General features: G+C 37.7%; 1 protein-coding gene across 7 annotated transcripts in view; it reads right to left on the reverse strand.

The window, feature by feature from the left end:
- Positions 1–15,007, reverse strand: part of TAF1A (TATA-box binding protein associated factor, RNA polymerase I subunit A) — a 31,784-nt gene extending 16,777 nt beyond the window's left edge. Inside the window, exons 1-4 of one of the 7 annotated variants that reach the window (XM_061160078.1) lie at positions 14,849–15,007; positions 13,367–13,499; positions 8,604–8,773; positions 4,798–4,911 (exon numbers count right to left, since the gene is read on the reverse strand). In XM_061160078.1, the coding sequence (XP_061016061.1) occupies positions 4,798–4,911; positions 8,604–8,773; positions 13,367–13,487 (405 nt within the window). In that variant the 5' untranslated portion in view covers positions 13,488–13,499; positions 14,849–15,007. Of the gene's footprint in view, positions 1–4,797; positions 4,912–8,603; positions 8,774–9,655; positions 9,899–13,366; positions 13,973–14,848 lie in introns of those variants that run through there. The other 6 variants (XM_061160080.1, XM_061160079.1, XM_061160082.1 and 3 more) reach the window with 6 other exon arrangements.
- Between the last annotated feature and the right edge of the window lie 10,567 nt (positions 15,008–25,574).

A 25,574-nucleotide genomic window follows, 5' to 3' on the forward strand; every position in this document is an offset into this window, starting at 1 on the left:
CATGTCCAACATCACATCCCTTCTTTGCCCAATTCCCCTAACTCATTCAATCCTAGCCGTTTCCAATTCCAGAGAGCCAACCATTTTCTACTTTGTCTTCTCACCGTAATTGCATTTCTACCATGGCAACCATAACCATTTATTTCATTTATATACCTGTCTCCCTTTACTGCAAGAACCATGTCCAGCAGATTGTCTGGGAAACAGCAGCAGGTGTTTTTAAAAGTGTTACTAAAAAATGTCTTTTGTCTATCCTAATTACCACCCTCAGACTCTGGAGTACGAAATAAAGTTTCTCTCAGATTTCTCTCAGATTACTTCACTTGAATAGATTCTATGAGCTTAAAAGGAACTAACCAATAATTTAGTTAAAACTCTACCTTCCCTCCCTAAACGGCTATCCAGTTTCTCCCTGAAAGAAGAGAAGGACCTAACACCAGGGCAGGCTATCCCCTTTTTCCAACTGTTCACTGAGAAAGTTCTTCTTTAAGTGGAACCATATGCTGCTTCCATTGTTTCTGCTTATAATGTACATGGTCTACCAGAAAATAAGATCCTAAGGGAGAACCTGGCACATAAGAGAAACAAAAATTTTTTCCTAAATTAATAAAACCTGCAAAGAATCCTAAACTGGGGAAAATTTTTTTTCAAAATTAGAAAGCAGGACTATAAAATGCTACAGCCACTATGGAAAACAGCTTAGTGATTCCTAAAGAAGTTAAACATAGAATTATATGTCTACACATACATGTTTTTCTAATACACATATATAAACACCAACTCACTGGAAAAGACCCTGATGCTGGGAAAGTTGGAAAGCAAAAGGAGAAGGGGACCACCGAGGATGAGATGATTAGATAGCATTGCTGATTCAATAATGGACATGAATTTGAGCAAACTCCAGGAGATAGTACAGGACAGAGGAGCCTGGCGTGCTACAATCTATGGGGTCACAAAGAGTTGGACAGAACTTAGTGCCTGAACAACAACAACAAATATGTGTATATGTATGTACATGACATAAAACATGACCTAGCAATTCTACTCAAAGGTAGACATCCAAAGAAATTGAAAGCAGAGACTCAAACAGATACCAGTATGACAGCATTCACTGAAGTGGTATTCACAATAGCCAAAAGATGGAAACAACCAAACAAGAGATGAAAGGATAAGAAAATGTGATAGATACATACAACAGAATATTGCAGTATACTGAGCCATAACAAGGGATGAGGTCTGATACACACCACAACACAGATGAATCTTGAAAATATGATGCTAGGTGAAACAACCAAAACATAAAAGGACAAATATTATATGCTTCCATTTATAACAAATACCTAGAATAGCCAAATTTATAGACACAGAAAGTAGATTAGAGGTGATGAGGGGATGGGAGGAGGAGGGAATGAGGAGTTACTGCTTAATGGGTACAGAGTTTCTGTTTGGGGTGATAGAAATTTTGGCAATACTGGTGATGGCTGCACAACAGTGGAAACATAATTAATGCCACTGAATTAATTATACACTTAAAGATGGTTAGAATATCGCACTTTATGTTACATACATTTTGCAACAATTTAAAAATATCTGACAACTAGAGAAAGTAAAAATAAAACAAGAATAGGAGGGTAAATATTTTAGGCCTCACAGGCCTATTGGTCTCAGTCACAACTACTCAACTCTGCCATTGTCTGGCTAAAAGTAGCTACCGGCAGTGTGGAAATGAATGGGTGTGGCAATGTTCCAACAAAGCTTTATTTAGAGGCACTGGAAAAAAATTAAAAAGCAAAGCATGCAAAAACTTGATTGAGAAAGTGCTTTTAGTCAAATATATACCAAGGAGAGGTATATTATCATAACATTTTGGAGGATGTCAATTCTTTTAGATAAACTTTTACTAAAGGACACTTTAACTCGGATAGAGCTCCACCTAAACATGAGAAACAATGAAACATTTTCACACATGGCTCAGAAGAGTTAATGCTGTGAAAATGTCCATACTACCCATACTACCCAAAGCCATCTATAGATTCAGTGCAATACCTATCAAAATACCACTGGTATTTTTCACATAAATAGAAAACACAATCTTCAAATTTGGATGCAAAAATTTTATTATTCACAAAAAAACTGTGAATAGTCAAAACAATCTTGAGAAAGAACAATGCTGCAGGTATCACACTTTGTATTTCAATCTATATTACCAAACTAATGGCAACCCACTCCAGTGTTTTTGCCTTGAGAATCCCAGGGACGGGGGAGCTTGGTGGGCTGCCGTCTATGGGGTCGCACAGAGTCAGACACGACTGAAGTGACTTAGCAGCAGCAGCAGCAGCATAGCCTTCAAAACAGACACATCAGACAAGTGGAACAGAATTGGGAGTCCAGACCTAAGCCCATCCATATGTTGTCAACTAATATTTGACAAAGGAGCCAAGAATACTGAAAGGGCAAAGGTCAGTCTCTTCAATGAATGATGTTGGGGAAACTATAGACGTTTATATGCAGAAGAATGAAACTGGACCTTTAATTTACACCACTCACAAAAATTAACTCAAAATGGATCAAGGACTTAAAGGTAAGATCTGAAACTAAAGTTCTCAGAAGAAAACAGGAGAAAAAAAACTCCTTGTTATTGGTCTTGGCAATGAATTCTTGGGGTATGACACCAAAAGCATAAGCAATAAAAGTGAAAATAAACAAGTGGGACTGCATCAAACTAAAAAGCTTCTGCACAACAAAGGAAACCATCAACAAGATGAAAAGGCAGTCTACTGAATGGGATAAAATATTTTCAAATCATGTATCTGATAAGAAATACCTAAAATATATAAAAAACTCATACAGCTCAATAGCAAGAACAACAAAAAATATATTATAATTAAAAATGGGCAGAAGAGGGACTTCTCTGGTGGTCCCTCAGCATGGAGCTAAGACTCCATGCTCCCAGTGCAGAGGGCCAGGGTTTAATCCCTGGTCAGGAAACTAGATCTCACATGCTGCAACTAAGACCCGGTGCAGCCAAATAAATAAATATTAAAAAAAAAAAGGTGGGGTGAAGGAGGTTCAAGAAAGAGGGGACATATGTATACGTATCTACAGCTGATTCATGTTGATGTATGGCAGAAACCAACACGATATTGTAAAGCAATTATCTTCCAATTAAAAATAAATAAATAAATTTAAATTTGGGCCACAGTAGTGAAAGCTCTGCATCCTACCCACTGGATAGCCAAGGAATTCCCCCACTTCAAACGAGCTAGAATGGCTAGCATCAAAAAGACAAGAGAGGACTTCCCTGGTGGTACAGTGGATGGGAATCCGCCTACCAATGCAGGGCACACAGGTTTGATTCCTGATCCGGAAAGATTCCACATGCCATGGAGCAACTAAAAACGATGCTGCAACTACTGAAGCCCGTGCACCTAAAGCCTGTGCTCTGCAACAAGAGAAGCCACTGCAATGAGAAGCCCGTGCACTGCAAGGGGGAACAGCTGCTACTCACCGCGACGAGAAACGGCCAGCCCAGCAACAAAGACCCAGCACAACCAAAAGGAAAACAAAACAAAAGACAAGAAATAACAAGTGTTGGTGAGGGTGTGGAGAAAAGGGGACCGCTGTATACTGCTGGTGTACGTTCCCTTTGGAATGTAAAGTGGTCTAGCCACCATGGAGAATGTGGTATGGTGGTTCCTCTAATAAATTAAAAACAGATCTAATACATGATCCAGCAATCCACATTGGCATATATATCCAAAGTTGAAATCACTATCTGGACGAGATATCTGCACTTCCATGTCCACACTATTCACAAAAGCCAAGACATGGAAGCAATCTAAGTGTGAAATGATTAATGAATGAATAAGGAAAATATTGTATACACACATATATACATTGGAGTATTATTCAGTCATGCAAAAGAATGAAATCTTGCATGTGTGGCAACATAGATGAGCTTTGAGGGCGTTATACATAGGGAAATAAGTCATACAAAAAGAGTGATATTGTCTCATCTCACTTTCCGGTGGAATCTAAAAACACCCAACCCATAGAAACAGAGTAAAATGCAGCAACCCATAGAAACAGAGTAAAATGCTGGCTGCCGCAGGCTGAGGGCTGGATTGGTCAAAGGACACAAACTCTCAATTATAAGATGAGTAAGTTTGAGGATCTAATGTACAGCATGGTGACTATGGCACTGTTAACTTGAAAGCTGCCACAAGGGTAGAACTTCAACATTCTCAACACAGCAACAACAAAATGATATTATGTGACGGGATGGAGATGTTAACTAACCTCATTGTGGTAAACATTTGGCAATATATACATGCTATCAAATCATCACATTGTATACCTTAAAAGAAATAAAATCATATGTCAATTATATCTCAACAAAGCTGGAAACCTTTGCTCAAGTATTCAAATTCCCAATTTGTTTAGCTCTTTCCCTTTTCCAAAAACACCAATTCTTAGAGAGCTCAACTGACTTAAGCAAACATTAGAATTTGGCCCATCATCACAGTGACGCACAAGTGCCGTTTCTGAAGGCCTGGTTCTGGCAGCCAGAGATACACAAAGAGAAGATATTTTCACTCGCACAACATGGCAGGCGATAGGAAATGGAGAAGTAAATGGCTCTCACAATGCGATTTTTCCTTCAGCTTCTCTTATTGACCCAGGTGTGTTACCCCCTTTGTCATCTTTTTTTAACATTCTTACCTACCTTATCACTGAGACAAGCAATTTTAAAAAATGAACGCTGCAGATGTAAATTCACAAAGCCTACATTCTCACCTTCAAGTAATTTGTGATGCCAATATTTTTCATCCGGTCAGCAAAGGTATTGAAAGTCTCCACGTTGCTTTTGGGATGATAATAAAGAATTTCACTTCCAAGCCTCCAAATAATCTGTCAAAACAGAAGTTACTAACAAAACTGTAAAACCCCTGCCTTAACCAATGTCTCAGAAAGCTATTTTCTTCTAATAACATTAAAAAACCTATAATTCCTTTTTCTAGATACCACTACTGTCAACATTTTACTATACTTCACCCAATGGAAGTATTATTACATTTTACGTGATTAGCTTTTCCTGTTGATTAAAATACCAGGTGTCATTAACAGTGTCATTGTGAGCCAAAAGTCTAAAGAAGGTGAGCAGTTAAGATACATATTGAAGATAACATTTTTAATTAGTATAGGAGAAAAACTGGTTCCATTAACATTGGCTTCTTCACTGCTCTCAGCCTCATCTTTATTATCTACCAAGTGAGAGCTATGGACTCAATGTTTCCTCACATTTCATCAGGTTCTACGACTATTGACTATGGTTAATCTACCTTTAGAGCTTCAACTTAAGAATCTGCATCAACTTTATTTATTATAAATTTTAATAAAAATATTTTCTCCCCAGAGCACCAAAACTTTGATGATAGTACTTGCAGCTCTTCTTTTGCATAAGGGAAAACCTCTATTTCTCTTATTCCATTTAAAGTACTTCAATGATACCAATCTTCAAAGTAAACTGGTTGTTTGGTATAATGTTGGTTTAGTATAATCATAATACTCAGAAAGAGATAGAGTTCTTTTATAGATAATCAAATTGCAGTATTTTGAAGCTTAAAGAAAATGTGGAGATAATCCTACCACAGTTGTTCTTAAATCCATATGTTTGTAAGAATTACCTGGGACACCAGTTAAAAATAAATATTCCAGGGATTCAGACCTGGACTCAGTAAAACTGGGGTGGAGGGCAGGAATCTATACTATCAACAAAGGCTCTATGTGACTCAAACAGAGCCCAAACAAGCATCTGGTAACCACTGATTTAATTCTTTCAATTTACAAAACAAACTCTGGACAAAAAGGGACTGTGATTTGTCCAATGTTTTATAGATCTAGATTAACTTTAGTCCATAAACTAAACTTTCAATCAATGGTTAAATTTTTTTTTCATATTTTTTGGTTCTATTAGACATCTAATTGACACAATGGTTACTCTAATAGTAAAAGCTACTTGAAATATCCATGTGAAGTTATCTGTGGACATACTGTCTTTTACAAAACAAATTTAACAGTACATGCCAAGCACTGTTCTAGATGCCTGCCCTGGTGGAATTTACATTCTGTTGTAGAGAGACTGACAATAACCAAGAAATACAATAATTAAACTGGCAAGTATTATGGGAAAAACAATGAAGCAGGATCAGAAGACCAGGGTGGCCAGTTGGAAAGTGAAGGGGGTGGGTGTGCAGTTGCAACTTTAAATGGTGAAGGGAGGCCCCACTGCAAGTATGATGTGAAGAAGGGTGACCACAGAGATAGCCAAAGAAACCACAAAGACAATCAGGAAGAAGTATGGTTGTTCAAGGGATGAGCAAGGAGGCCAGTGGGGCTGGAGAAGAAAAGCAAGTTAGATGGTAGCAGGAGATAAGGTCAAAGGGGAAAGGGAATGCGCAGAGTAAGGAGAACTTGCAGGTGATCAGGACACTGGCCCTCACTCTGAATGAAATAGGAAAGCCACTGCAGGGTTTTCAGCTGAGCAGTGACGTGATTTGACTCATGGTTTAAAAGGACTGTGCTGTATCACTAATCATTTGAAAAATGCCCATCAAAGCTACAATGAGACACCATGTCACAACCACTAGGGTGGCTGTAATCAAGAAGACAATCAATAATACTGTCGGCGAGGATGTACAAATGTTGGAAACCTTGTATGTTGCTGGTGGGAATGTAAAACAGTGCAGTCAATGTGGAAAACAGTCTAGCAGTTCCTTAATAGGTTACATATATTTATCAGACGCCCCAGCATACTACTCCTCGGTATATACACCCAAGAGAAATTACAACAAACACCCATAAAAACTTGTACATGGGGGGAAAAAAAAATAACTTGTACATTAATGTTCATAGTAGCATTATTCATAGTAACAGAAAGAAAAACTACTCAAATATCTAAAAACTGATTTATCAATTTTATCTCATCAAATGAGATAAAGCCTTACACTAGAATATTATTTTGCAATAAAAGTCAATGAAGAACTAATATGCTACAATATGGTATAATAAGCCTTGAACACATTATGTTCAGTAAAAGAATTCATTCATAAAAAGACATATATGATTCTACTTATATGAAATGTCCAGAATAAAAAGTAGATTAATGGTTGCCAAGGCCTGGGGTCTGGAGAAGAGGGACTACAAGTGGGTACAGTGTTTCTTTTGAGGGGGTGACAAAAAATGTTCTAAATTTATATTGTGGTGACAGTTGCACACCTCTTGTGAATATATGAAAACACACTGAATTGTTCAATTTAAATGGGCAAACTGTATGGTGTTTAATGTAGCTCAAAAAGGCTATTTTTTTTTTTTAAAGGCTCAGTCTGGTTATTATGCTGAAAATACACTGGGAGGTAGAGGACGGTAAGCAGTCATCTAAGTGAGGTGATGGGAGTTTGAGTCAAGGAAGCAGCAAAAAGGACGTGGTGAGAAGTACTCAAGATTGCAAGGAGCAGGTTTTCAAAGGAGAGCCAACAGAATTTTCTGATGGTTTGGATATGAGGTGCAAAAGAAAAAAAAAAAAAATCCAGATTGGGCTTCAAAACTAGATAAGAGAACCGTCATCTGAGATGAGGAAAATTAGAAAGGACAAGGAATACCAGCAGAACCAGTTTGTATTTGCTAGTATGATACGACATATCGTACTAGCTGATATTAGATACTAAGAGGTGAGGTTGAACAGAATGTTGGGTACAGCGATCTGGACTCGACAGATGTCAGAGCCCCAGATACACAGTGGGGGATCACAGCATACAGACTGAATGAAAGGCTATGAAACTGAAAGAGATCAAGAGAGTTCAGATAACAATAACACCCAAAGATTGGAGTACTCAAGGACTCCCATGTCAGAAGGCCAAGGAGACGAAGAGCAATCAGAAAAGGAAACCAAGGAATGGCCAGTGTGGTAGGAGAAAAATCTGAGAGTGCAGAGTCCTGGAAGCCAGACAAAGAATTCTGTTTGTTTCTTCATCACACAAACGGGAACAACCTGGTATGCTTAACATTGGTAATGATCAAGTTAGACGAGTACTGAGAATCAGCCACTGGAATCAGCAAACTGGATATCACTGTTGACCCTAAGAAGGCAATTTGGTGGAAATGATGATTTGCGGGGGAGTCTAACTGAAGAGGGTTTGGAACAAATAGATACATAAACTCTTCCCAGGAGTTTTGCTGAAAGGCAGAGTGGAGAAATGAGCACAGCTTGTGGAAGAAGTAGAAGTCAAGAGATGATATTAAGTGGGAGAGAGAACGACATGTTTGCATGAAGATGGGAACCATCCTATAGAGAGGGGACGATAAGGACATGGGGAAAGATGGAAGAATTACTTAAATGAATGAATAAATATTTGGGAATCTGAGAATTCAGAGTTAAAGTATTTTTCATCTCCTTAAAATTATAATAGAAAAATGAAGTATGAAAAAAATGTCTCAATACATACTCAATTTGAGATCTTGCAAAAGGTGTTCTGGGTGGAGTTCAAGAGGCAGAAACTCCCAGGATTCTGTGCTATCTTCCAGGGGACTCACACTTTACTTACCTCGGGTGCACCCTGCCTTTTGTTGCTATCCGTATCTTCCAAAATCTGAAGGTAACTGTGCATGTATTCTGCAGCTCGCTGCCACTGGTGCTTCAGCAGAGCTTCTTGGATAAAACTTAAACAAGCGCTTGTTGTCTGAGCAAAATCCTTCTCCTGTTTTCCTCCAGAGGCTATAAAGGTTAAAGAGGAAAGTCTTGAGCCAGTGACCTCAAATCAACAATTCAAGAATCTTACTTCTGATAAGCACAGTTTTAACAAGTAGGTATTACTTAACCCAACCCATCCCCAATACCAAAGCTAGCTTCACTTGAAACCAACTCTTTCACATCATTTTAACCAGCTGTGGCAAATGAAAAAAAAAAAAACTTCTACTTAAGAGATGTCTAATTTGATGTTCTTGGGCTACCAAGGTCACCAGTTCCTTCAAATCTGATTCAACCATCCTTTCACCCTTGCACTAAACAATCTGGGAAGAATCTCTCAAAGAGGGCCCCCAGTGCAAAATACCAAACATTCAGAATGGGTAAAAATCATCAGGGTCATCCTAGGAAAGCACTGTCTTTTTTCCTACCTATGTTCTGAAAACACCAAGAGATGGACTTTTGTTTTTCACGGACCGAGTTCCCAGTAACTCAAAGCTAGTAAATGTACATGAGATTATAAAATTTTGACGTTAGCATTTGTATCTCTAAAATACTGACAATCCTCATGTTAAGAATATTAGGGTTAGGACTTTTCTGGCAGTCCACTGATGAAGACCTCGCACTTCCAATGCAGGGGGCATGGGTTCAATCCCTGATCGGGCAACTAAGATCCCATGTGCCTCAGCCAAAAGAATTGTTTAAAAATGAAAAAAAAAGAAGACTTGGGCTTAGTTACAACCTCATCTATGATAACAGGCTGCATATTGCCACCTCTTCCTCCCTTCCCATGCCACTAAAGACTCCTATGGGCCAGCAGTCTTCCAGTTGGGGTGCCCTCACCCCTAGGAATGTGGTGCTTAGTCACTCAGATGTGTCTGACTCTTGGCAACCCCATGGGCTGTAGCCTGCCAGGCTCCTCTATCCATGGGGATTCTTCAGGCAAGAATACTGGAGTGGGTAGCCATGCCCTTCTCCAGAGGATCTTCCCTATCCAGGGATCAAACCCAGGTCTCCCACACTGCAGAGGATTCTTTACTGTCTGAGCCACCAGGGAAGATCCCACCTGTGGGAATACACAGAGATTAATAAGTATCATGCAAAAATAGCTTTATAGCAATCAACTTGCACATCTTCAACTTTCTCACATATTCTTTCCTAAAATTGATCTTCTAGAAAGCTGTGTCTATAGACAAGGCTTCATCATCAAAATAATTCTGATATTACCTTAAGGTGAAAACACAAGTGTTTATAGTGTTGAGAAAATGAACGAATCTAACATCCATTTGCAAGTCAGGTGATTTCTAGTTCTTTGCATATCAAAAGTATAGAAGAATCTAATAATTTTTTAGAACACTATGTAATTTTTCACAAGTAAGTGAGAAGGAGTCAAAGACCTGATACACTGCTAAAATTAAATGCCATCCCTTGCCAGCTACTTACTAAAGTTTCTCAGAATTTTCACCAATTAAAACAAAATACAGGGACTTCCCTGGTGGCTCAGTGGTAAAGAATCTGCCTGCCAACGCAGGAAACACAAGTTTGATCCCTGAGACCCCACAGTCTGCGGATCAACTAAGCCTGTGAACCACAACTTTTGACTCTGTGTCAGTCTAGAGCCCAGGAGCCACAAGAGAAGCCATCGCAATGAGAAGTCTGCTGACCCCAGCAAAAGAAAAGCCTACAAAGCAATGAAAACCCAGCACTGCCAAAAATCAATTAAGTAAATAAAATTATTTAAAAATATACAATAGAATTGAAGCTAAATCTTTTCTCATTCTAGAAATACATAATATTCATCCATAGATATAAAAATTGGAAAAAAGTGATATCCTTATCCATTTTATTGAGATAAATAAGCAATAAAAATTTACATTTAACACTTAAAATTTAACAAAAAAAGTAATACATTATTTAATCAGCTGTGTAAAAAATTAATTATAATAATGTCTCGATCCAGAAGAAATTTTAATAGTTAAAAACTTTACAGGATATTAGCAAAAATTAAATGTGGATTCATACTTTATGGCAAGAATAAAGGGAAAATATAAAATTTCAATCTATTTCAAAGCTTTTTCATAAACATGAAATGGATGACAAAAGATATCATATTCCTTAACTATTTAGAGACTACCAATTATTTTTTTAATTTATGGCCACTCCACAGCATGTGGGATCCTAGTTCTCCACCAGGGATTGAACATGCATCCCTGAAGTGGAAGCATGGAATCTTAACCACTGGACCCAGGAAGTCTCATCAAATATGTTTGTTTAAGTCAAATAATAACTTCATTTGAAAGTGCCAATATATGCTGAAAATTATGCCTTTTGGAACTACCAAACTTATGATGCAATTTTTAGATGGCACATAAAAATTGTGCAAGATAGTACCTAATTTTTTAAGGGAAAAAAAAGAAGACTATTTCTCTTGACAAGTGCTTCTCAAACTTTTTTTTCTTTTCCCATTTATTTTTATTAGTTGGAGTCTAATTACTTTACAATATTGTAGTGGTTTTTGTCATACATTGACATGAATCAGCCATGGATTGCTTCTCAAACTTTTTTAATGTATATATAAATCACCCAGGGATCCAGATGTAGTCCTAGTACCACCAGAGAGCTTATTAGAAATGCAGAATACTATTCCCTGCCCACCTCTCTGAATTAGAAGCTGCATTTAACAGGATCTATGGCCAAGTTCCTAGGATATCAGCAGCAACACCAGGCAGCTAGGCCAAGAAACTGACAAAATGCCTCTTCCCTAAAACCTCATTTATTCACCTAAAGGAAAACTGATCTCAGGCCAAACTCCCTTCTGTTATACCTCTAAAGTTTTCACAGCTTAGACTGGAAATCAACTTTAGACAAGGATACAGAAATCCTTGGGCAATGCCCCCCTTATCTTACACCTGAGCCTAATTATCTCAGGAATAGCTCAAAGAATAGCATTTTTTGTAAGCAAAACATAATCTTATTTGTTGCTGATAAACTTGAAGAATAACTGTCAAGGAAAATATATTTGATGGAATGAGATACAGTAAAGAACCAGTGTCATCAACCTAATTTCTAATTCCCTTGCGAGAACCTAGAAACTTGTCAGCCTGTCACCAAGTATTTTTTGAGCACTGCCATGGTCAAGCACTAGTCTAGGTACTCAACATAGAACTTTATTCCAAATTGGTGCCCACCTCCCAAGTTTTTATTCTGGGGGACATACCCTTCAAAACACCCAAAGAAATTTAAAAGAATAAAAAATAAGTAATTGTTAGGCAACTAGGTTTTCCTACTGTGGTTAATTACCAATAAAACACCAATTCTCATTGCAGACAGAAAGTATTAATATTTGGGGTTTAACAGGCTATCCATAAAAGACGAAACATTTCTAAGTATGTAAATTCTGGTCTTAAACCTACTTGTTTATGGACTGACTCAAGCTCTCCATAGAACACTGTTGACAGACACATGCCCAGGTATGCGGTAACTACCAGAAACTAGATTACTATTAACAGTTCCCTACAAGGGTCAAGGAAACACCCTCTCTGAAGTTCCATTCATTGAAACCTGACTCAAACCATGTATATTAATCCAGTAAAAATAAAATGAGGAAAAAGGCAATAAATTATTACATTTTCAACACTCACTATGCACAAGGCTATGCTAGGCACTTTTCCCTTTTTTTAAATATATGTATCTCAAAGTAGGTTTTGAGAACAGATAGGCCTGGGTTTGACTCCTGATACCAGCATTTAGAATTTTAACTTCTCTGAAATTAAGTTCCCTCATCTGTAAAATGCCTGGTACCTATATTTACTGAGAATTAATTTACTGAGATAATTAAATGAGATAATATTCAGATTAAAAAAAAGAAATAAGAGCTAAATTTTAGGAGCCAGGGACTCACAGTCAAGGGGAAAGAAAGCTAGGCTAAGAAAGATATATTTGTGAGCAATTAGAAAAGTGCTGGTTCATGACAACACACAGATAACTGATCTTTTAAAAATATATTCTGATAAGGAATTATCCCATAGAACAACTTGTTTATTTCTACATTAGAGGAACAAAGAAGAAAATAGTCTTTTCTTGAAATTTACTATAGATCAATTCTATTAGGGCTTATTTCAATGCAATTCAACAGAAATTTCTGGTATGTATTCCTCAATAGCAGAGGCTGTATCTTCTTCAACAAATCTGTCCCCAATATTAAGCCAATGCCAGGGACAGAGTATAATGCTCAGTATGAGTTATGGGAAGAAAAAAAAAAAGTGTTATCTACCACAATATAGACTGTTATTAATTCAAAGAATTCTAAGAGAAAAAAAGAATCTATTTTTTCATGTTTCTTTTTTATTAACTGCCTTAAAAAAAAATCCTCATATATTATTATCTTGAAAATTGAACCAGGGGATTGGGATGGGGAATACTTGTAAATCCATGGCTGATTCATGTCAATGTATGACAAAAACCACTACAATATTGTAAAGTAATTAGCTTACAACTAATAAAAATAAATGGAAAAAAAAAAAAAGAAAATTGAACCAGCTTGATTATCCAATTTTGTATCCATATTGAATCTTATCATCTACTTGCATTAAAGCTGAAATGGTTATATGTTATTTTACTTACCTATGGATTCTATATGAGTCTGGAGCCAAGGGAAACACATTCCTGAACCAGAGCGCACACATGGTTCCCCCTGTTCATCCTCTGTCGTGGGTCTTACCAATTCTTCACTGAAATCACTCATATCTATTCCAGACTGAAAATATCAGTTACTTTCTATACATGTTAATCCACAGGTTTCTGAGTTATACAAAAAGACAGCCACTATAATCTAATAAATATCAATGATCAACAAAATTAACTGCACCTGGAAGTTCCTTTAAAGAAATTAATTTAATATGTCAGCAGCAACCGAAATGAATGACCCATTTAAAAACTATTGACTACTTCAACTACTACTATATTTCAAGAAGATACAAGGATAGATAAGGTACTAACTCTTTAATTTAAAAAAGAAAAACTAATCTAGAGGAAGAAACATATAAATGATGTATAAGGTAAAGGTGAGTGCTCAGTCGTGTCCAACTCTTTGGGACCCCAAGGAGTATATAGCCTGCCAGGCTCCTCTGTCCATGGGATTTTCCAGGCAAGAGTACTAGAGTGGGTTGCCATTTCCTACTCCAGGAGATCTTCCTGACGCAGGGATCAAACCTGCATCTCTTTCATCTCCTGCAAAGGCAAGGCAAAGTCTTTACCGCTGAGCCACTGGGGAAGACAATATGAGAAATACAATAACAACAGTAGTAATTATCATTCTTATTCAGTCCTCTCTATACACCAAGCCTACAAAGTATCTAATTTAATCCTTACAGAAATCTGGAGGTGAGTACTGTTATGTTCTTCCATTTGCATGTCGAAAAAACTGAAAGTAATCTGGACCAATGTCACAAAAAAGTGAGGACAATATTCTGAGAACAATATTCTGTGTTCCCAAACACAACTGACATTAACAGAGTTTGGGTTGTTCATGGAAGAGGGATTCGGAAAGCAGATGGCGGGAAAAGAATCCACAGAAACAGCTGTGCCAAGCTGAGTCTGGACTCAATCCTCAAGATGCTCAGGACTCCTGGCCTTCTTTCCACATATCCAATTTAGGCCCTGCTGGTACTTCTCTCATCTTCGCCAAGCTCCGCAACTCTAAACCACTCCCCCAGCTCAGGACTCCTTCAAACTGTGTCTGAATGGCTGCATTAGCTTTCCAACTAGTAATCTTGCCTCAAATTTGGCTTCTCCACATCACCAACCGAACAAACCTTTCAATATCAGATTAAAAGCACGTGTTTGAAATAACATGAGTTTTGAACCCGACTCACACGTTAAAGAGTCCTTCCAGAAGAAGCTCTCCCAACCCAAATTCTAAAGCCATTTAGGCGTCGTGTAGTTGTCACAGTAACCAAAGGAGCTCCACCCCTTCAGGCTTGCCCGCGGAACGCGAGGTTTCAGAGTAAGACAGAAAATATAAGAACACTGGTGAAGCCTAGGGTAGGCCTTCCTCTTCCACGTGAACGCAGGCAATAAGAGATGGACGACAACCGCGGGACTTACCTGCCTGAAACCAGTTTTCTGTGATACCAAACTCAGTTTCCTGACTCCGGACCAGCGGGAGGAAACCCTCACATAACGCGAAACAAAGAGAGTTTCGAGAAAAAGCTTGCAAAACTGGCCTCCGGCGCTCTGGAGGCGCGCAGACGCAGCCCCGCCCCTAACTCTCGATTGGGCGGTGGAGGAGCCTCGACCCCGGAAATGACCCGGAAGTAGGGGTGGATTGCCGCCTTCCCATTGGATGGGCCCCAGCTTTACAGTTTAGTTTGTCTCAGCGGGAAAAATGAGAGCCTTTAGTTGCAAAAGAAGATTAATGCAAGGGGAGGCCGGCTGGATAAGGGTAACAGTCAAAAAAAGCAGAACGTCACTTTATCCGAGTAGTTCACCGTACGACGACCTTGGCTTGCGGGTGCGCGCAGCGAGCCTCGGAGGCGTGGCTCGTGGCCCTGACAAGATAAATCTGCATAGCCTTTTAATTGCGTCCTTGAAATCTTTTTTTTTTTTTTTTCCTTTTATTTACGGTTTAGCTTTGACTTGAAATGACTGACTGTTTCCCCTAAATTTAGGGGAGAATATCTTTTCCTCCCAGCGAGGGTGGTTCTGTGCACCCGTCTGGAGTCACTTTTCATGACGAGTGTTAACCAACTTACTAAGAAATAAGTGTTGAAAGTAAGTTTCTAATACAAAGATTTGGTTTGGCTACATTTCTTCCCTTGCTGTGAGGTATAATGTCACCAAAACCAACCTAAAATGGGTTTTACCTGGCTGGAAATTAATGCTCCCACAAAAATGGGGAAGAAATTTTTGACAACTTAAAGCTATCAGTCAACTCAAGGCAACAGTAGATAAAAGAGAGAAAGTTAGGAACTGATATCTTTCTTTTTTCTTTGACAGATTACCAGATTGTTTCCATTACCAGCTACACAAGTTGAAGAAACATATTTGCTGAAAATAAATCAATAATAAGAGACAGAACCAATCAGGCGCTGTTATCTCTGTGTCAGTTTTCTGTGGGAAAGTAGGATAGAGATGGAAGTTTCCACAAAACCAGCTGGCTGGTGAGCACTTCCTCTAAGCGCTGGAAACATCAGGGCATTCAAAAGGGATCATATCAGCTGGAAAACATGCAACAAAGCTGCATGATTTAGAGGACTTGACATGGAATCTTAGTTCTCTGACCAAGAATTGAACCTGGGCCATGGCAGTAAAAGCACTGAGTCCTAACCACTGGACCACCAGTGAATTCCCACTTAATTATTATACAAATAATTTTACCTGCTGCCTGTCAACCTACATTTACCTAAATTTTAGTTGAGAAATATGTTCTTTTGTTAAGAATAAAGGGGGAAAATTCCTCTACAATATTCCCAATAATTTAAATATATCCATGATTTGACTACTAAATACAAAGGAAAAAAAAATTCAGTTTTAAATTCAGGATAAGATAGTACAGAAGAGGGAACAAATGTAGGAGTGTGGACGCAGAACAATATGAGGCCCCTCTCAGAGAAGGGTAATACAAATTCAAACGTGTAGGGTATCTACTAAGGTAGTGTTGCTGCTGCTGCTGCTAAGTCGCTTTAATGATATATATATAGGGCTTCCCAGGTGGCTCAGTAATAAAGAACCCACTTGCAATGCAGGAGACTTGGAAGAGACATGGGTTTGATCCCAGGGTCGGGAAGATCCCCTGGAGAACAAAGTGGCAACACACTCCACTATTCTTGCCTGGGAAATCCAATGGGCAGAGGAGCCTGGTCGGCTATAGCCCATGGGGTCGCAATAGAGTTGGGTACAACTTTGCAAGTAAACAACAACATATTTTTTTTTCTTAGATTAATATTATAATTTTTTTGTTTTACAGCTAAGAGAAACATATGTTTTTTTTCTTAGATTGATATTATAATTTTTTGTTTTACAGATAAGAGAAACTACGAAATACAGAATTTTCACAACCCCAGATGATTTATTAACTGGTCAAATTTTAGCAAAAGTTACAAGCAATACTTCTGGACTGGGAGGTTAGTACCATTTCTACCAAGAGGAGTTTGGAAATTACCGTGTATGATCTGTAACAAGTCTGCTGTGGTTGTATGTTTCATCAAGACCGTATTTTCTCCCTCTCAGTGTCTCCTTCCAGGAGGCACTTTTGACCTCACAAGCATATTTTGGAGGGAGTTATAACCCTCCATGCTATCTTTTAGTAACAAAGGAGGAGTTTCCAGGGTAGGTATTATCAAAAAGTGTCCCCTCTGTGACAAAGTCATTGATTTGCTGAGACTTTTCCTTGGTGGCCCAGACGGTAAAGCATCTGCCTACAATGCAGGAAACCCAGGTTAGATCCCTGGGTTGGGAATATCTTCTGGAGAAGGAAATGGCAACCCACTCCAGTACTCTTGCCTGGAAAATCCCATAGACAGAGAGCATGGTAGGCTACAGTCCATGGGGTCACAAAGAATCGGACACAACTGAGCAACTTCACTTTCTTGTATCATCAACCATCCCTATTGGCTGTAAGAGCCTGAGATTCTGCTGTTTATTTAAACAACATAAATGGACAACATTATAATATATTATCCCATTTCTTCATATAGAAACATGATGAGGTCTTACCATGGGCCACAATGTTATAGATAAGAACTCTTAAGACTCAAAAAAGTTAGCAGCTTGCCTAGGGTCGTACAGTTAAGCTTCTGATACCTATTTTAATGCTTTTTACTCCATTCTCTGTGTCTGCTAATTGTCCTAGTAGGGAAGTAATCCCTATCTGAAAACTGTAAATAGATAAAGCCAAACAGTCTGTGCTGTGGAAATTGTGTTGTACAGGCCTCACCCTGGTATTTGTTCAAAGCACCAAATATTTGACTTCTATGAAAATAGTGCCAAAGTAAATTAGGCAGACCCGGAAACAGGAACTTCTATATAAGCCTATATTCTCCTGGCAATTTCATGTGTTTGAGTTTCTTTCTTTGTTCAGTAGAAATGGTAATAATATTTGTCAGGACTAGACAAATAGTACATGCTGATAGAAGACCTTGCCTTGTATATGACTCACTCCCAAGAGAATATACCCTTTGACAGGACTTTGACGTGGCTTTTCAATTGTAGGAAAATAATTTAACTCAACTGGCCGTTCCCAATGCAAATCTTCAATTCTCTTTGGCTTTCAAACAGGATACTGCTTAAATTCCATTTCAGTTATATGATCCATTTACTTAAAGTCGGATAGCTTTCTGTTTTCACTCTAAATCTAAATTATCATGCTTGATTAATAATCTTTAATAATCTGATTTACCCTCACCACCCAGATTATATCCCACTACTCTTGTTTTAAAATTTTTTATTGAAGTATAGCTTATTTACAATGCTGTGTTAGTTTCAGATATACAGCAAAATGATTCAGTAATACATATACATATATCCACTCTTTTTTAGATTCTTTTCTCACTTAGACCATTACAGAGTATTGAGTGGAGTTTCCTGTGCTATACAGTATGTCCTTATTACTTTTCTGTTTTATGTATAGAGGTGTGTATATGTCAATCCCACTACTTTTTAATAGCATCATTTCAATCCAGTAGATTAGGTCTCATCACTGTCCTCTTTTCTCCTATGCTTCTTTATTCCCATCCCTGCCCTCCCTGCTCTAGCACCAAGCAACCACTGTCATTATAGCTTAGTCTGAATTGTCTAGATTTTATATAAATGCAGGTTTACAATGTGTATTATTTTTTGGATTGGGATTATTTCACTCAGAATCTCTTTGTTGAAAAAAAAAAAGAAAGAATCTCTTTGTTGGTGCTAGTATCTATAGTTCCTTATTATTGCTGAGCAATTTTCCAAACTTTAACATCTATTTACCTGTGAAAGGACAGCTGGGTTGGTTGTTTGTTTTTGTTTTCACTGTTACCAGTGAAGCCACCATGAATATTTGTGAACAAGTCTTGGTGTGGATGTATATGTTTATTTCTCTTGAGTGAATACCCAGGAGTGGAAAGACTGCATTTGTATGATAGACATAATTTTTAAAGAAACTGCCAAACTGTTTTCCAAAGGGGTTGAATCATTTTAAATTAGAACCAGCAATGTAATGAGAGATCCAATTATCCTCATCCTTGGCAGCATTTGTTATGATCAGTCTTTTTAATTTTAGCCATCTAGTGGATGTGCAGTAATATCTCATTGTGGTTTTAATTTGCACTTCCCTAATGACTAATGAGACTCTTCCCTGGTGGTTCAGACGGTAAAGCGTCCACCTACAATGCAGGAAACCCAGGTTCGATCCCTGGGTCGGGAAGATCCTCTGGAGAAGGAAATGGCAACCCACTCCAGTACTCTTGCCTGGAAAATCCCATGGACAGAGAGCGTGGTAGGCTACAGTCCATAGGATGGTAAAGAGTCTAGCACGACTGAGTGACTTCACTTCACTTTAATGACTAATGGGGCTTCCCAGGTGGTGTAGTTGGTAAGGAATCTGCCTACCAATGCAGGAGCTGCAGGTTCGATTCTTGGGTCGAGACGATAGCCCGGAGAAGGAAATGACAACCTCTTCCAGTATTCATGCCTGGAAAATTCCATGGACACAGGAACCTGCAGGCTTAGACACAACTGAAACTGGCTACTGAGCACAATAACTGGTGATGTTGAGTATCTTTTCTTATACATATTTGCCACATTTGTATCTTCTTTAGCAAGGTTATCTGTTCAAACCTTTGACCTACTTTTTTCAAATTGGGTTTTTTTTATTCTTATTAATGTTATAATATTTATTCTAGATACAAGTCTTCTGTTGAATACATGATACATGCTTTGCAAATATTTTCTCCCAGTCTGTGGTTTACCTTTCCATTTTAATAACTGAGAATGTATTAATAGAAGTGAGAGCAAATGTTTTTATTTTTCTAAAGCCTGTATTAATTTATTTATTTTAGAGTTTATGGGTTTTGTGTGCATTTTTTCAGTCTTAATAAACCCAAGGTCACAAACATTTTCTCCTATAGTCTCTTCAAGAAGTTGTTCTTACATTTAGGTTCAGTGATCTATTTCCAATCAGTTTTTGTATATGGTATGTAGTAAGGGTTGAGTTTGATTTGTTTTTTTAACCAATGGCTATTCAATTGATCCAGCGCCATTTATTGTAAAGATTAACATTTTCCCACTGAACTACCCTGCCATGTTTGTTGAAAATCAATTGCCTCTATATGTGTGGATTTATTTCTAAAATATTCTGTCCTGTGGACCTATGTGGTCTGCTTATAGGATCATCGAAAAAGCAAGAGAGTTCCAAGAAAACCATCTATTTCTGCCTTATTGACTATGCCAAAGCCTTTGACTGTGTGGATCACAATAAACTATGGAAAATTCTGAAGGAGATGGGAATACCAGACCACCTGACCTGCCTCTTGAGAAACCTGTATGCAGGTGAGGAAGCACTGGTTAGAACTGGACATGGAACAACAGACTGGTTCCAAATAGGAAAAGGAGCACGTCAGGGCTGTATATTGTCACCCTGCTTATTTAACTTCTGTGCAGAGTACATCATGAGAAATGCTGGGCTGGAGGAAGCACAAGCTGGAATCAAGATTGCCAGGAGAAATATCAATAACCTCAGATATGCAGATGACACCACTTTTATGGCAGAAAGTGAAGAAGCACTAAAGAGCCTCTTGATGAAAGTGAAAGAGGAGAGTGAAAAAGTTGACTTAAAGCTCAACTTTCAGAAAACTAAGATCATGGCATCCGGTCCCATCACTTCATGGGAAATAGATGGGGAAACAGTGGAAACAGTGGCTGACTTTATTTTTCTGGGCTCCAAAATCACTGCAGATGGTGACTGCAGCCATGAAATTAAAAAACAGTTATTCCTTGGAAGGAAAGTTATGACCAACCTAGACAGCATATTGAAAAGCAGAGACATTACTTTGTCAACAAAGGTCCATCTAGTCAAGGCTATGGTTTTACCAGTGGTCATGCATGGATGTGAGAGTTGGACTATAAAGAAAGCTGAGCACCGAAGAATTGATGCTTTTGAACTGTGGTGTTGGATAAGACTCTTGAGAGTCCCTTGGACTGCAAGGAGATCCAACCAGTCCATCCTAAAGGAGATCAGTCCTGGGTGTTCATTGGAAGGACTGATGTTGAAGCTGAAACTCCAATACTTTGGCCACCTGATGCAAAGAGCTGACTCATTTGAAAAGACCTTGATGTTAGGAAAGATTGAAGGCAGGAGGAGAAGGGGATGGCAGAGGATGAGATTGTTGGATGGATAGATGGCATCACCGACACAGTGGACATGGGTTTGGGTAGACTCCGGGAGTTGGTGATGGACAGGGAGGCCTGGCGTGCTGCAGTTCATGTGGTTCATCTTTGCTATTATTATGATGACTCATTGAAGGCTCATAAGATGGTTATTGTTTTTAATCAATAAAGCCTTTTTAAAGTAATATACATTTTTTAGACATGATGCTATTGCACACTTAATAGACTACAGTATAGTATAAACATAACCTGTACACGCACTGGAAAACCAATAAAACTTGTATATGTGTGACTTGCTTCTTTGTGATATTTGCTTATTGCCACTGTCTGGAACCAAACCCACAATATCTCTAAGGAACACCAGTATTTCCAAGGTGCTAAGAATTTTTATCAAGAATGGATGTAAGATTTCATCAAATATTTTTGGTATCTATTGAGATGATCATATTGCTTTTTTTGGTATTAATATGATAAATTATGTAGAATGGGTTTGAACGTATTTCACACTTCAGTTTCCTGGAGAAGTTTGTAGTATACAGTTGATAATACTTTTTTCTTTAATTTTTGGTGGAAATCACTAGTGAAGCTATATGGGTATGGAGTTTTCTTTGTTGGAAAGCATTTTTCCTCGTGTGTGTGCTCAGTCACTTCAGTTGTGTCAGACTGTGGCCCCATGGACTGCAGCCCTCCAGGCTCCTCTGGCCATGGATTCTCCAGGCAAGAATACCAATTAATTTCTCTTATAAATAAATACAGGATTGCTCAGATTATCTTTTTTTAAAGTGAGCTTTGGTACTCTGTGTTTTTCAAAGACTTCATGCATTTTATCATAGTTTTATCATTTATTGGCATAAAGTTGTTGATAATATTCCCTTGATATTCTTCTAATGTCTGTAGGATCTATAGTTACATCTTCTGTGTCATTTCTGATAGTGGCAGTTGGTGTCATTTCTTTATTTTTTCAGATCAATCTGACTAGAGGTTTCTAAGTTTTATTGGAATTCTCAGAGTCAGCTTTTGTTTCATTGATTTTCTCTATTTTTGTTATTTTATTGATTTCTGATTTTATCTTTATTAGTTCCTTTCTTATGCTTACTTGGGCTTTAATTTGCTTTTCTTTTTCAAGTTTCTTAAGGTAGAAGGCGAAGTTACGGGTATGAGACCTTTCTGGTTTTCTAACATAAATATTTAAGGATATAAGTTTCTCTCTAAGCAGTATTTTAGTAACGTTTCACCAATTTTGATACATTGTGGTTTCAATTTTGTTCACTATGCAATACTTTCTAATTTTCTATTATATTTTTTTCTTTTACTCATGAGTTATTTAAAAGCTTGTTGTTTTCCTTGTTAAAGTTTGTTATTTAGCTTCCAGAATTTGGCGACTTTTTGTTACTGATTTCTATACTTTAATTTCTATATTTTGATACTTCAATTCCATGTGATCAACAAACATATTTTGTATGTTTCAAATTTTTTCAAGTGTATTGTTCCTGGCCCACAATATCATGGTAAAAATTCCACAAACACTTGAAGAAGAAATGTATATTCTGCTGTTTGGGGGTAATGTTTTAGCCCCCATAGATAGATATCAGTCAGGTCAACTAAACTGATGGTATTGGATAAGTCTTCTATATCTTTACAGACTTTCTAATTATTCTATCATGGAGGGAGAGAGGACCTCTGAAATCTCCAAAAATAATTGTAGATTTGTGCAGTTCTCCTATAAATTCTGATTTTGCTTTATATATTTTGAAGTTTTCTAATTAAGGTAAGCAATTAAGATTATTATATCCTCTTGATGAGTTAGCTTCTTTAAAGTTATTAAACAACTTCCTTTATGCCTGGTAATATTCTCTGCTGTGAAATCTGCTTTGTCTGATAATACTGTGGCTACTCCAGCTTCCTTTAGATTAGTGTTAGCTTGATTCATCTTTTTTTTTTTTTTTTACATTGAACCTATTTGTGCCCTCTGCTTAAAGTGTGTTTTCTTATAACAAGCATATAGTTGAGTCTTGCTTTTTTAAAATTAAATTTGAAAATCTGTATTTTTTGATAGGCATGTTTAGATTATTTATATTTAATGTGATTATCGATGATTAGATTTAAATCTATGGTCTTGATATTTGCATTCTGTCTCTTCTGTTCTTTTCTGTTCTTTGTTCTCCTTTTCTCTTTTCCTGTCTCCCATTGGATTAACTGAGAATCTGTCATCTCTTTTGTTGGCATACTTATACCTCTTTGTGGTTTTGTTGCTATTATTATTATTGTTACCAAGTTGATAATGTGTTTAGTCACTCAGTCATGTCCAGCTCTTTGTGTCCCCATGGATTGTAGCTCACCAGTCTCCTCTGTCCATGGGGATTCTCCAGGCAAGAATACTGGAGTGGGTTGCCATGGTCTCCTCCAGGGGATCTTCCCGACCTGGGGATCGAACCCAGGTCTCCCGCATTGCAGGTGGATTCTTTACCATCTGAGTCACCAGGGAAGCCCAACCTTTCTTTCTCCAGGGGATCTTCCCAACCCAGGAATCGAACTGGGACCTCCTGCATTGCATGTGGATTCTTGCTGAGCTCCCAGGGAAGCTGCTGTTGTTATAAAGTTCATAATATTCATCTTTAACTTATTATGGTATACCTCCATATGATATTTTGTCACTTCTCTTATAGTTTTAGGTCTTTACAACAGTATACTTCCATTTTACCTCTCTTGCTTTTATATGCTCGTGGTCATCCATTTTACTTGTACATATGTATAAACATCACACTATTGCGTTACTATTTTTACTTTAAATGGTTAATTACCTTTTACAGAGATTTTTTGAACTAAGAAAAATTATTTTATAGTTTGTTTATTTTAAACAAATATATTTTACATTTGCCCACATATGTACATATCTTATAGGGAGCTTCCCTGGAGGCTCAGGAATAAAGAATCTGCCTATAGTGCAAGAGATACAGGAGATGCAAGTTTGATTCCTGGGTCAGCATTATCCCCTGGAGGAGGAAATGGCAAAACACTCCAGTATCCTTGCCAGGATAAATTCCATGGACAGAGGAGCTTGGCAGGCTATAGTCCATGGATCGTAAAGAGTCAAACATGACTGAGCATGCACACATACATTTCTTGTATCCTTAATTTTTTGTGCAGATTCAGCTTTTCATCTAAGGGCTTTCCTCATAGCTCAGTCGGTAAAGAATCTGCCTGCAATGCAGGAGACCCGGGTTCTATTCCTGGATTGGGAAGATCCCCTAGAGAAGGAAATGGCAACCCATTCCAGTATTCTTGCCTGGAGAATCCCATGGACTGAGGAGCCTGGAGGGCTATAGTCCATGGGGTCGCAAGAGTTGGACACAACTTAGCAACTGAACCACCACAGATTTTCATCTAACATTTTCTTTCTGCTGAAAGACTTCAACATTTCTTGCAGTGTAGATATGGTACTGATGAATTCTTTTAGCTTTTGTGTGTCTGAAAATATATTTCACCATCTTTTTGTTTTGTTTTACATATTTAGAAATTTGCATTTTGGCATAGGAATCATATTGTTTTGTAATAATGTCATTGACATATAAATCATGTAAGTGTACACTCACCCATTTGAAGTGAGCAATTCAATCATTTTTAGTAAAATCACAGAGTTGTGCATGACCACAGTCAATTTTAGAACATTATCACCACCCCCAAAATGAAATCCCCTTCCTCAACTCCCCCATCTCTGCCAGCCCTAGGCAACCAGTAATCTACTTTCTGTCCCTATAGATTTGTGTGTTCTGGACTTTTCATGTAAATGTAACCATACAATATGTAGTCTTTTGTAGCTAGATTTTTATCACTTAACATAATGTTTTCAAGGGTCATTTCTGTTGTGGTGTGTATCAGTACTTTATTTTTTCCATTTTTTTCTTTTTGTCAATGTATTGATATACAGCATTTTATTTACTAATTCATTAGTTGGGTGAACGTTTGAGTTGTTTCCATTTTTGGCAATTATGAATAATGATGCTATGAATATTTGTGTACAAGATTTTGTATAGATACATGTTTTCATTACTCTTGGTTATACACCTAAAATTGGAATTTCTGGGTTAATTGGCAACTCTATGTTTAAACTCTGGAGGAACTGAGATACTGTTTTCCAAAGGAGCTGTACCATTTTGCATTTCTACTAGCAATGCATGAGAGTTCTATTTGTCTACATCCTTGCCAACACTTGTTATTATGTTTCTTTTATTAGTCTTCTTAGTGGATATGAAGTGATAGCTCATTGTAGTTTGATTACCATTTTCCTAATGGCTAGCCATGTTAAGCATCTTTTCACCTAGTTATTGACCATTGTATATTTACTTTGGAGTAATGTCTATTCAAATTATTTACCCATTTTTAACTAGGTATTTGTCATTTTATTATTAAACTTAAAGTGTTCCCTGTATATTCTAGATCTAAGTCCCTTATCAGATACATGAATGCAAAT

This window comes from Dama dama, chromosome 14, assembly GCF_033118175.1.
Source record: "Dama dama isolate Ldn47 chromosome 14, ASM3311817v1, whole genome shotgun sequence".
Classification (NCBI taxonomy): domain Eukaryota; kingdom Metazoa; phylum Chordata; class Mammalia; order Artiodactyla; family Cervidae; genus Dama; species Dama dama.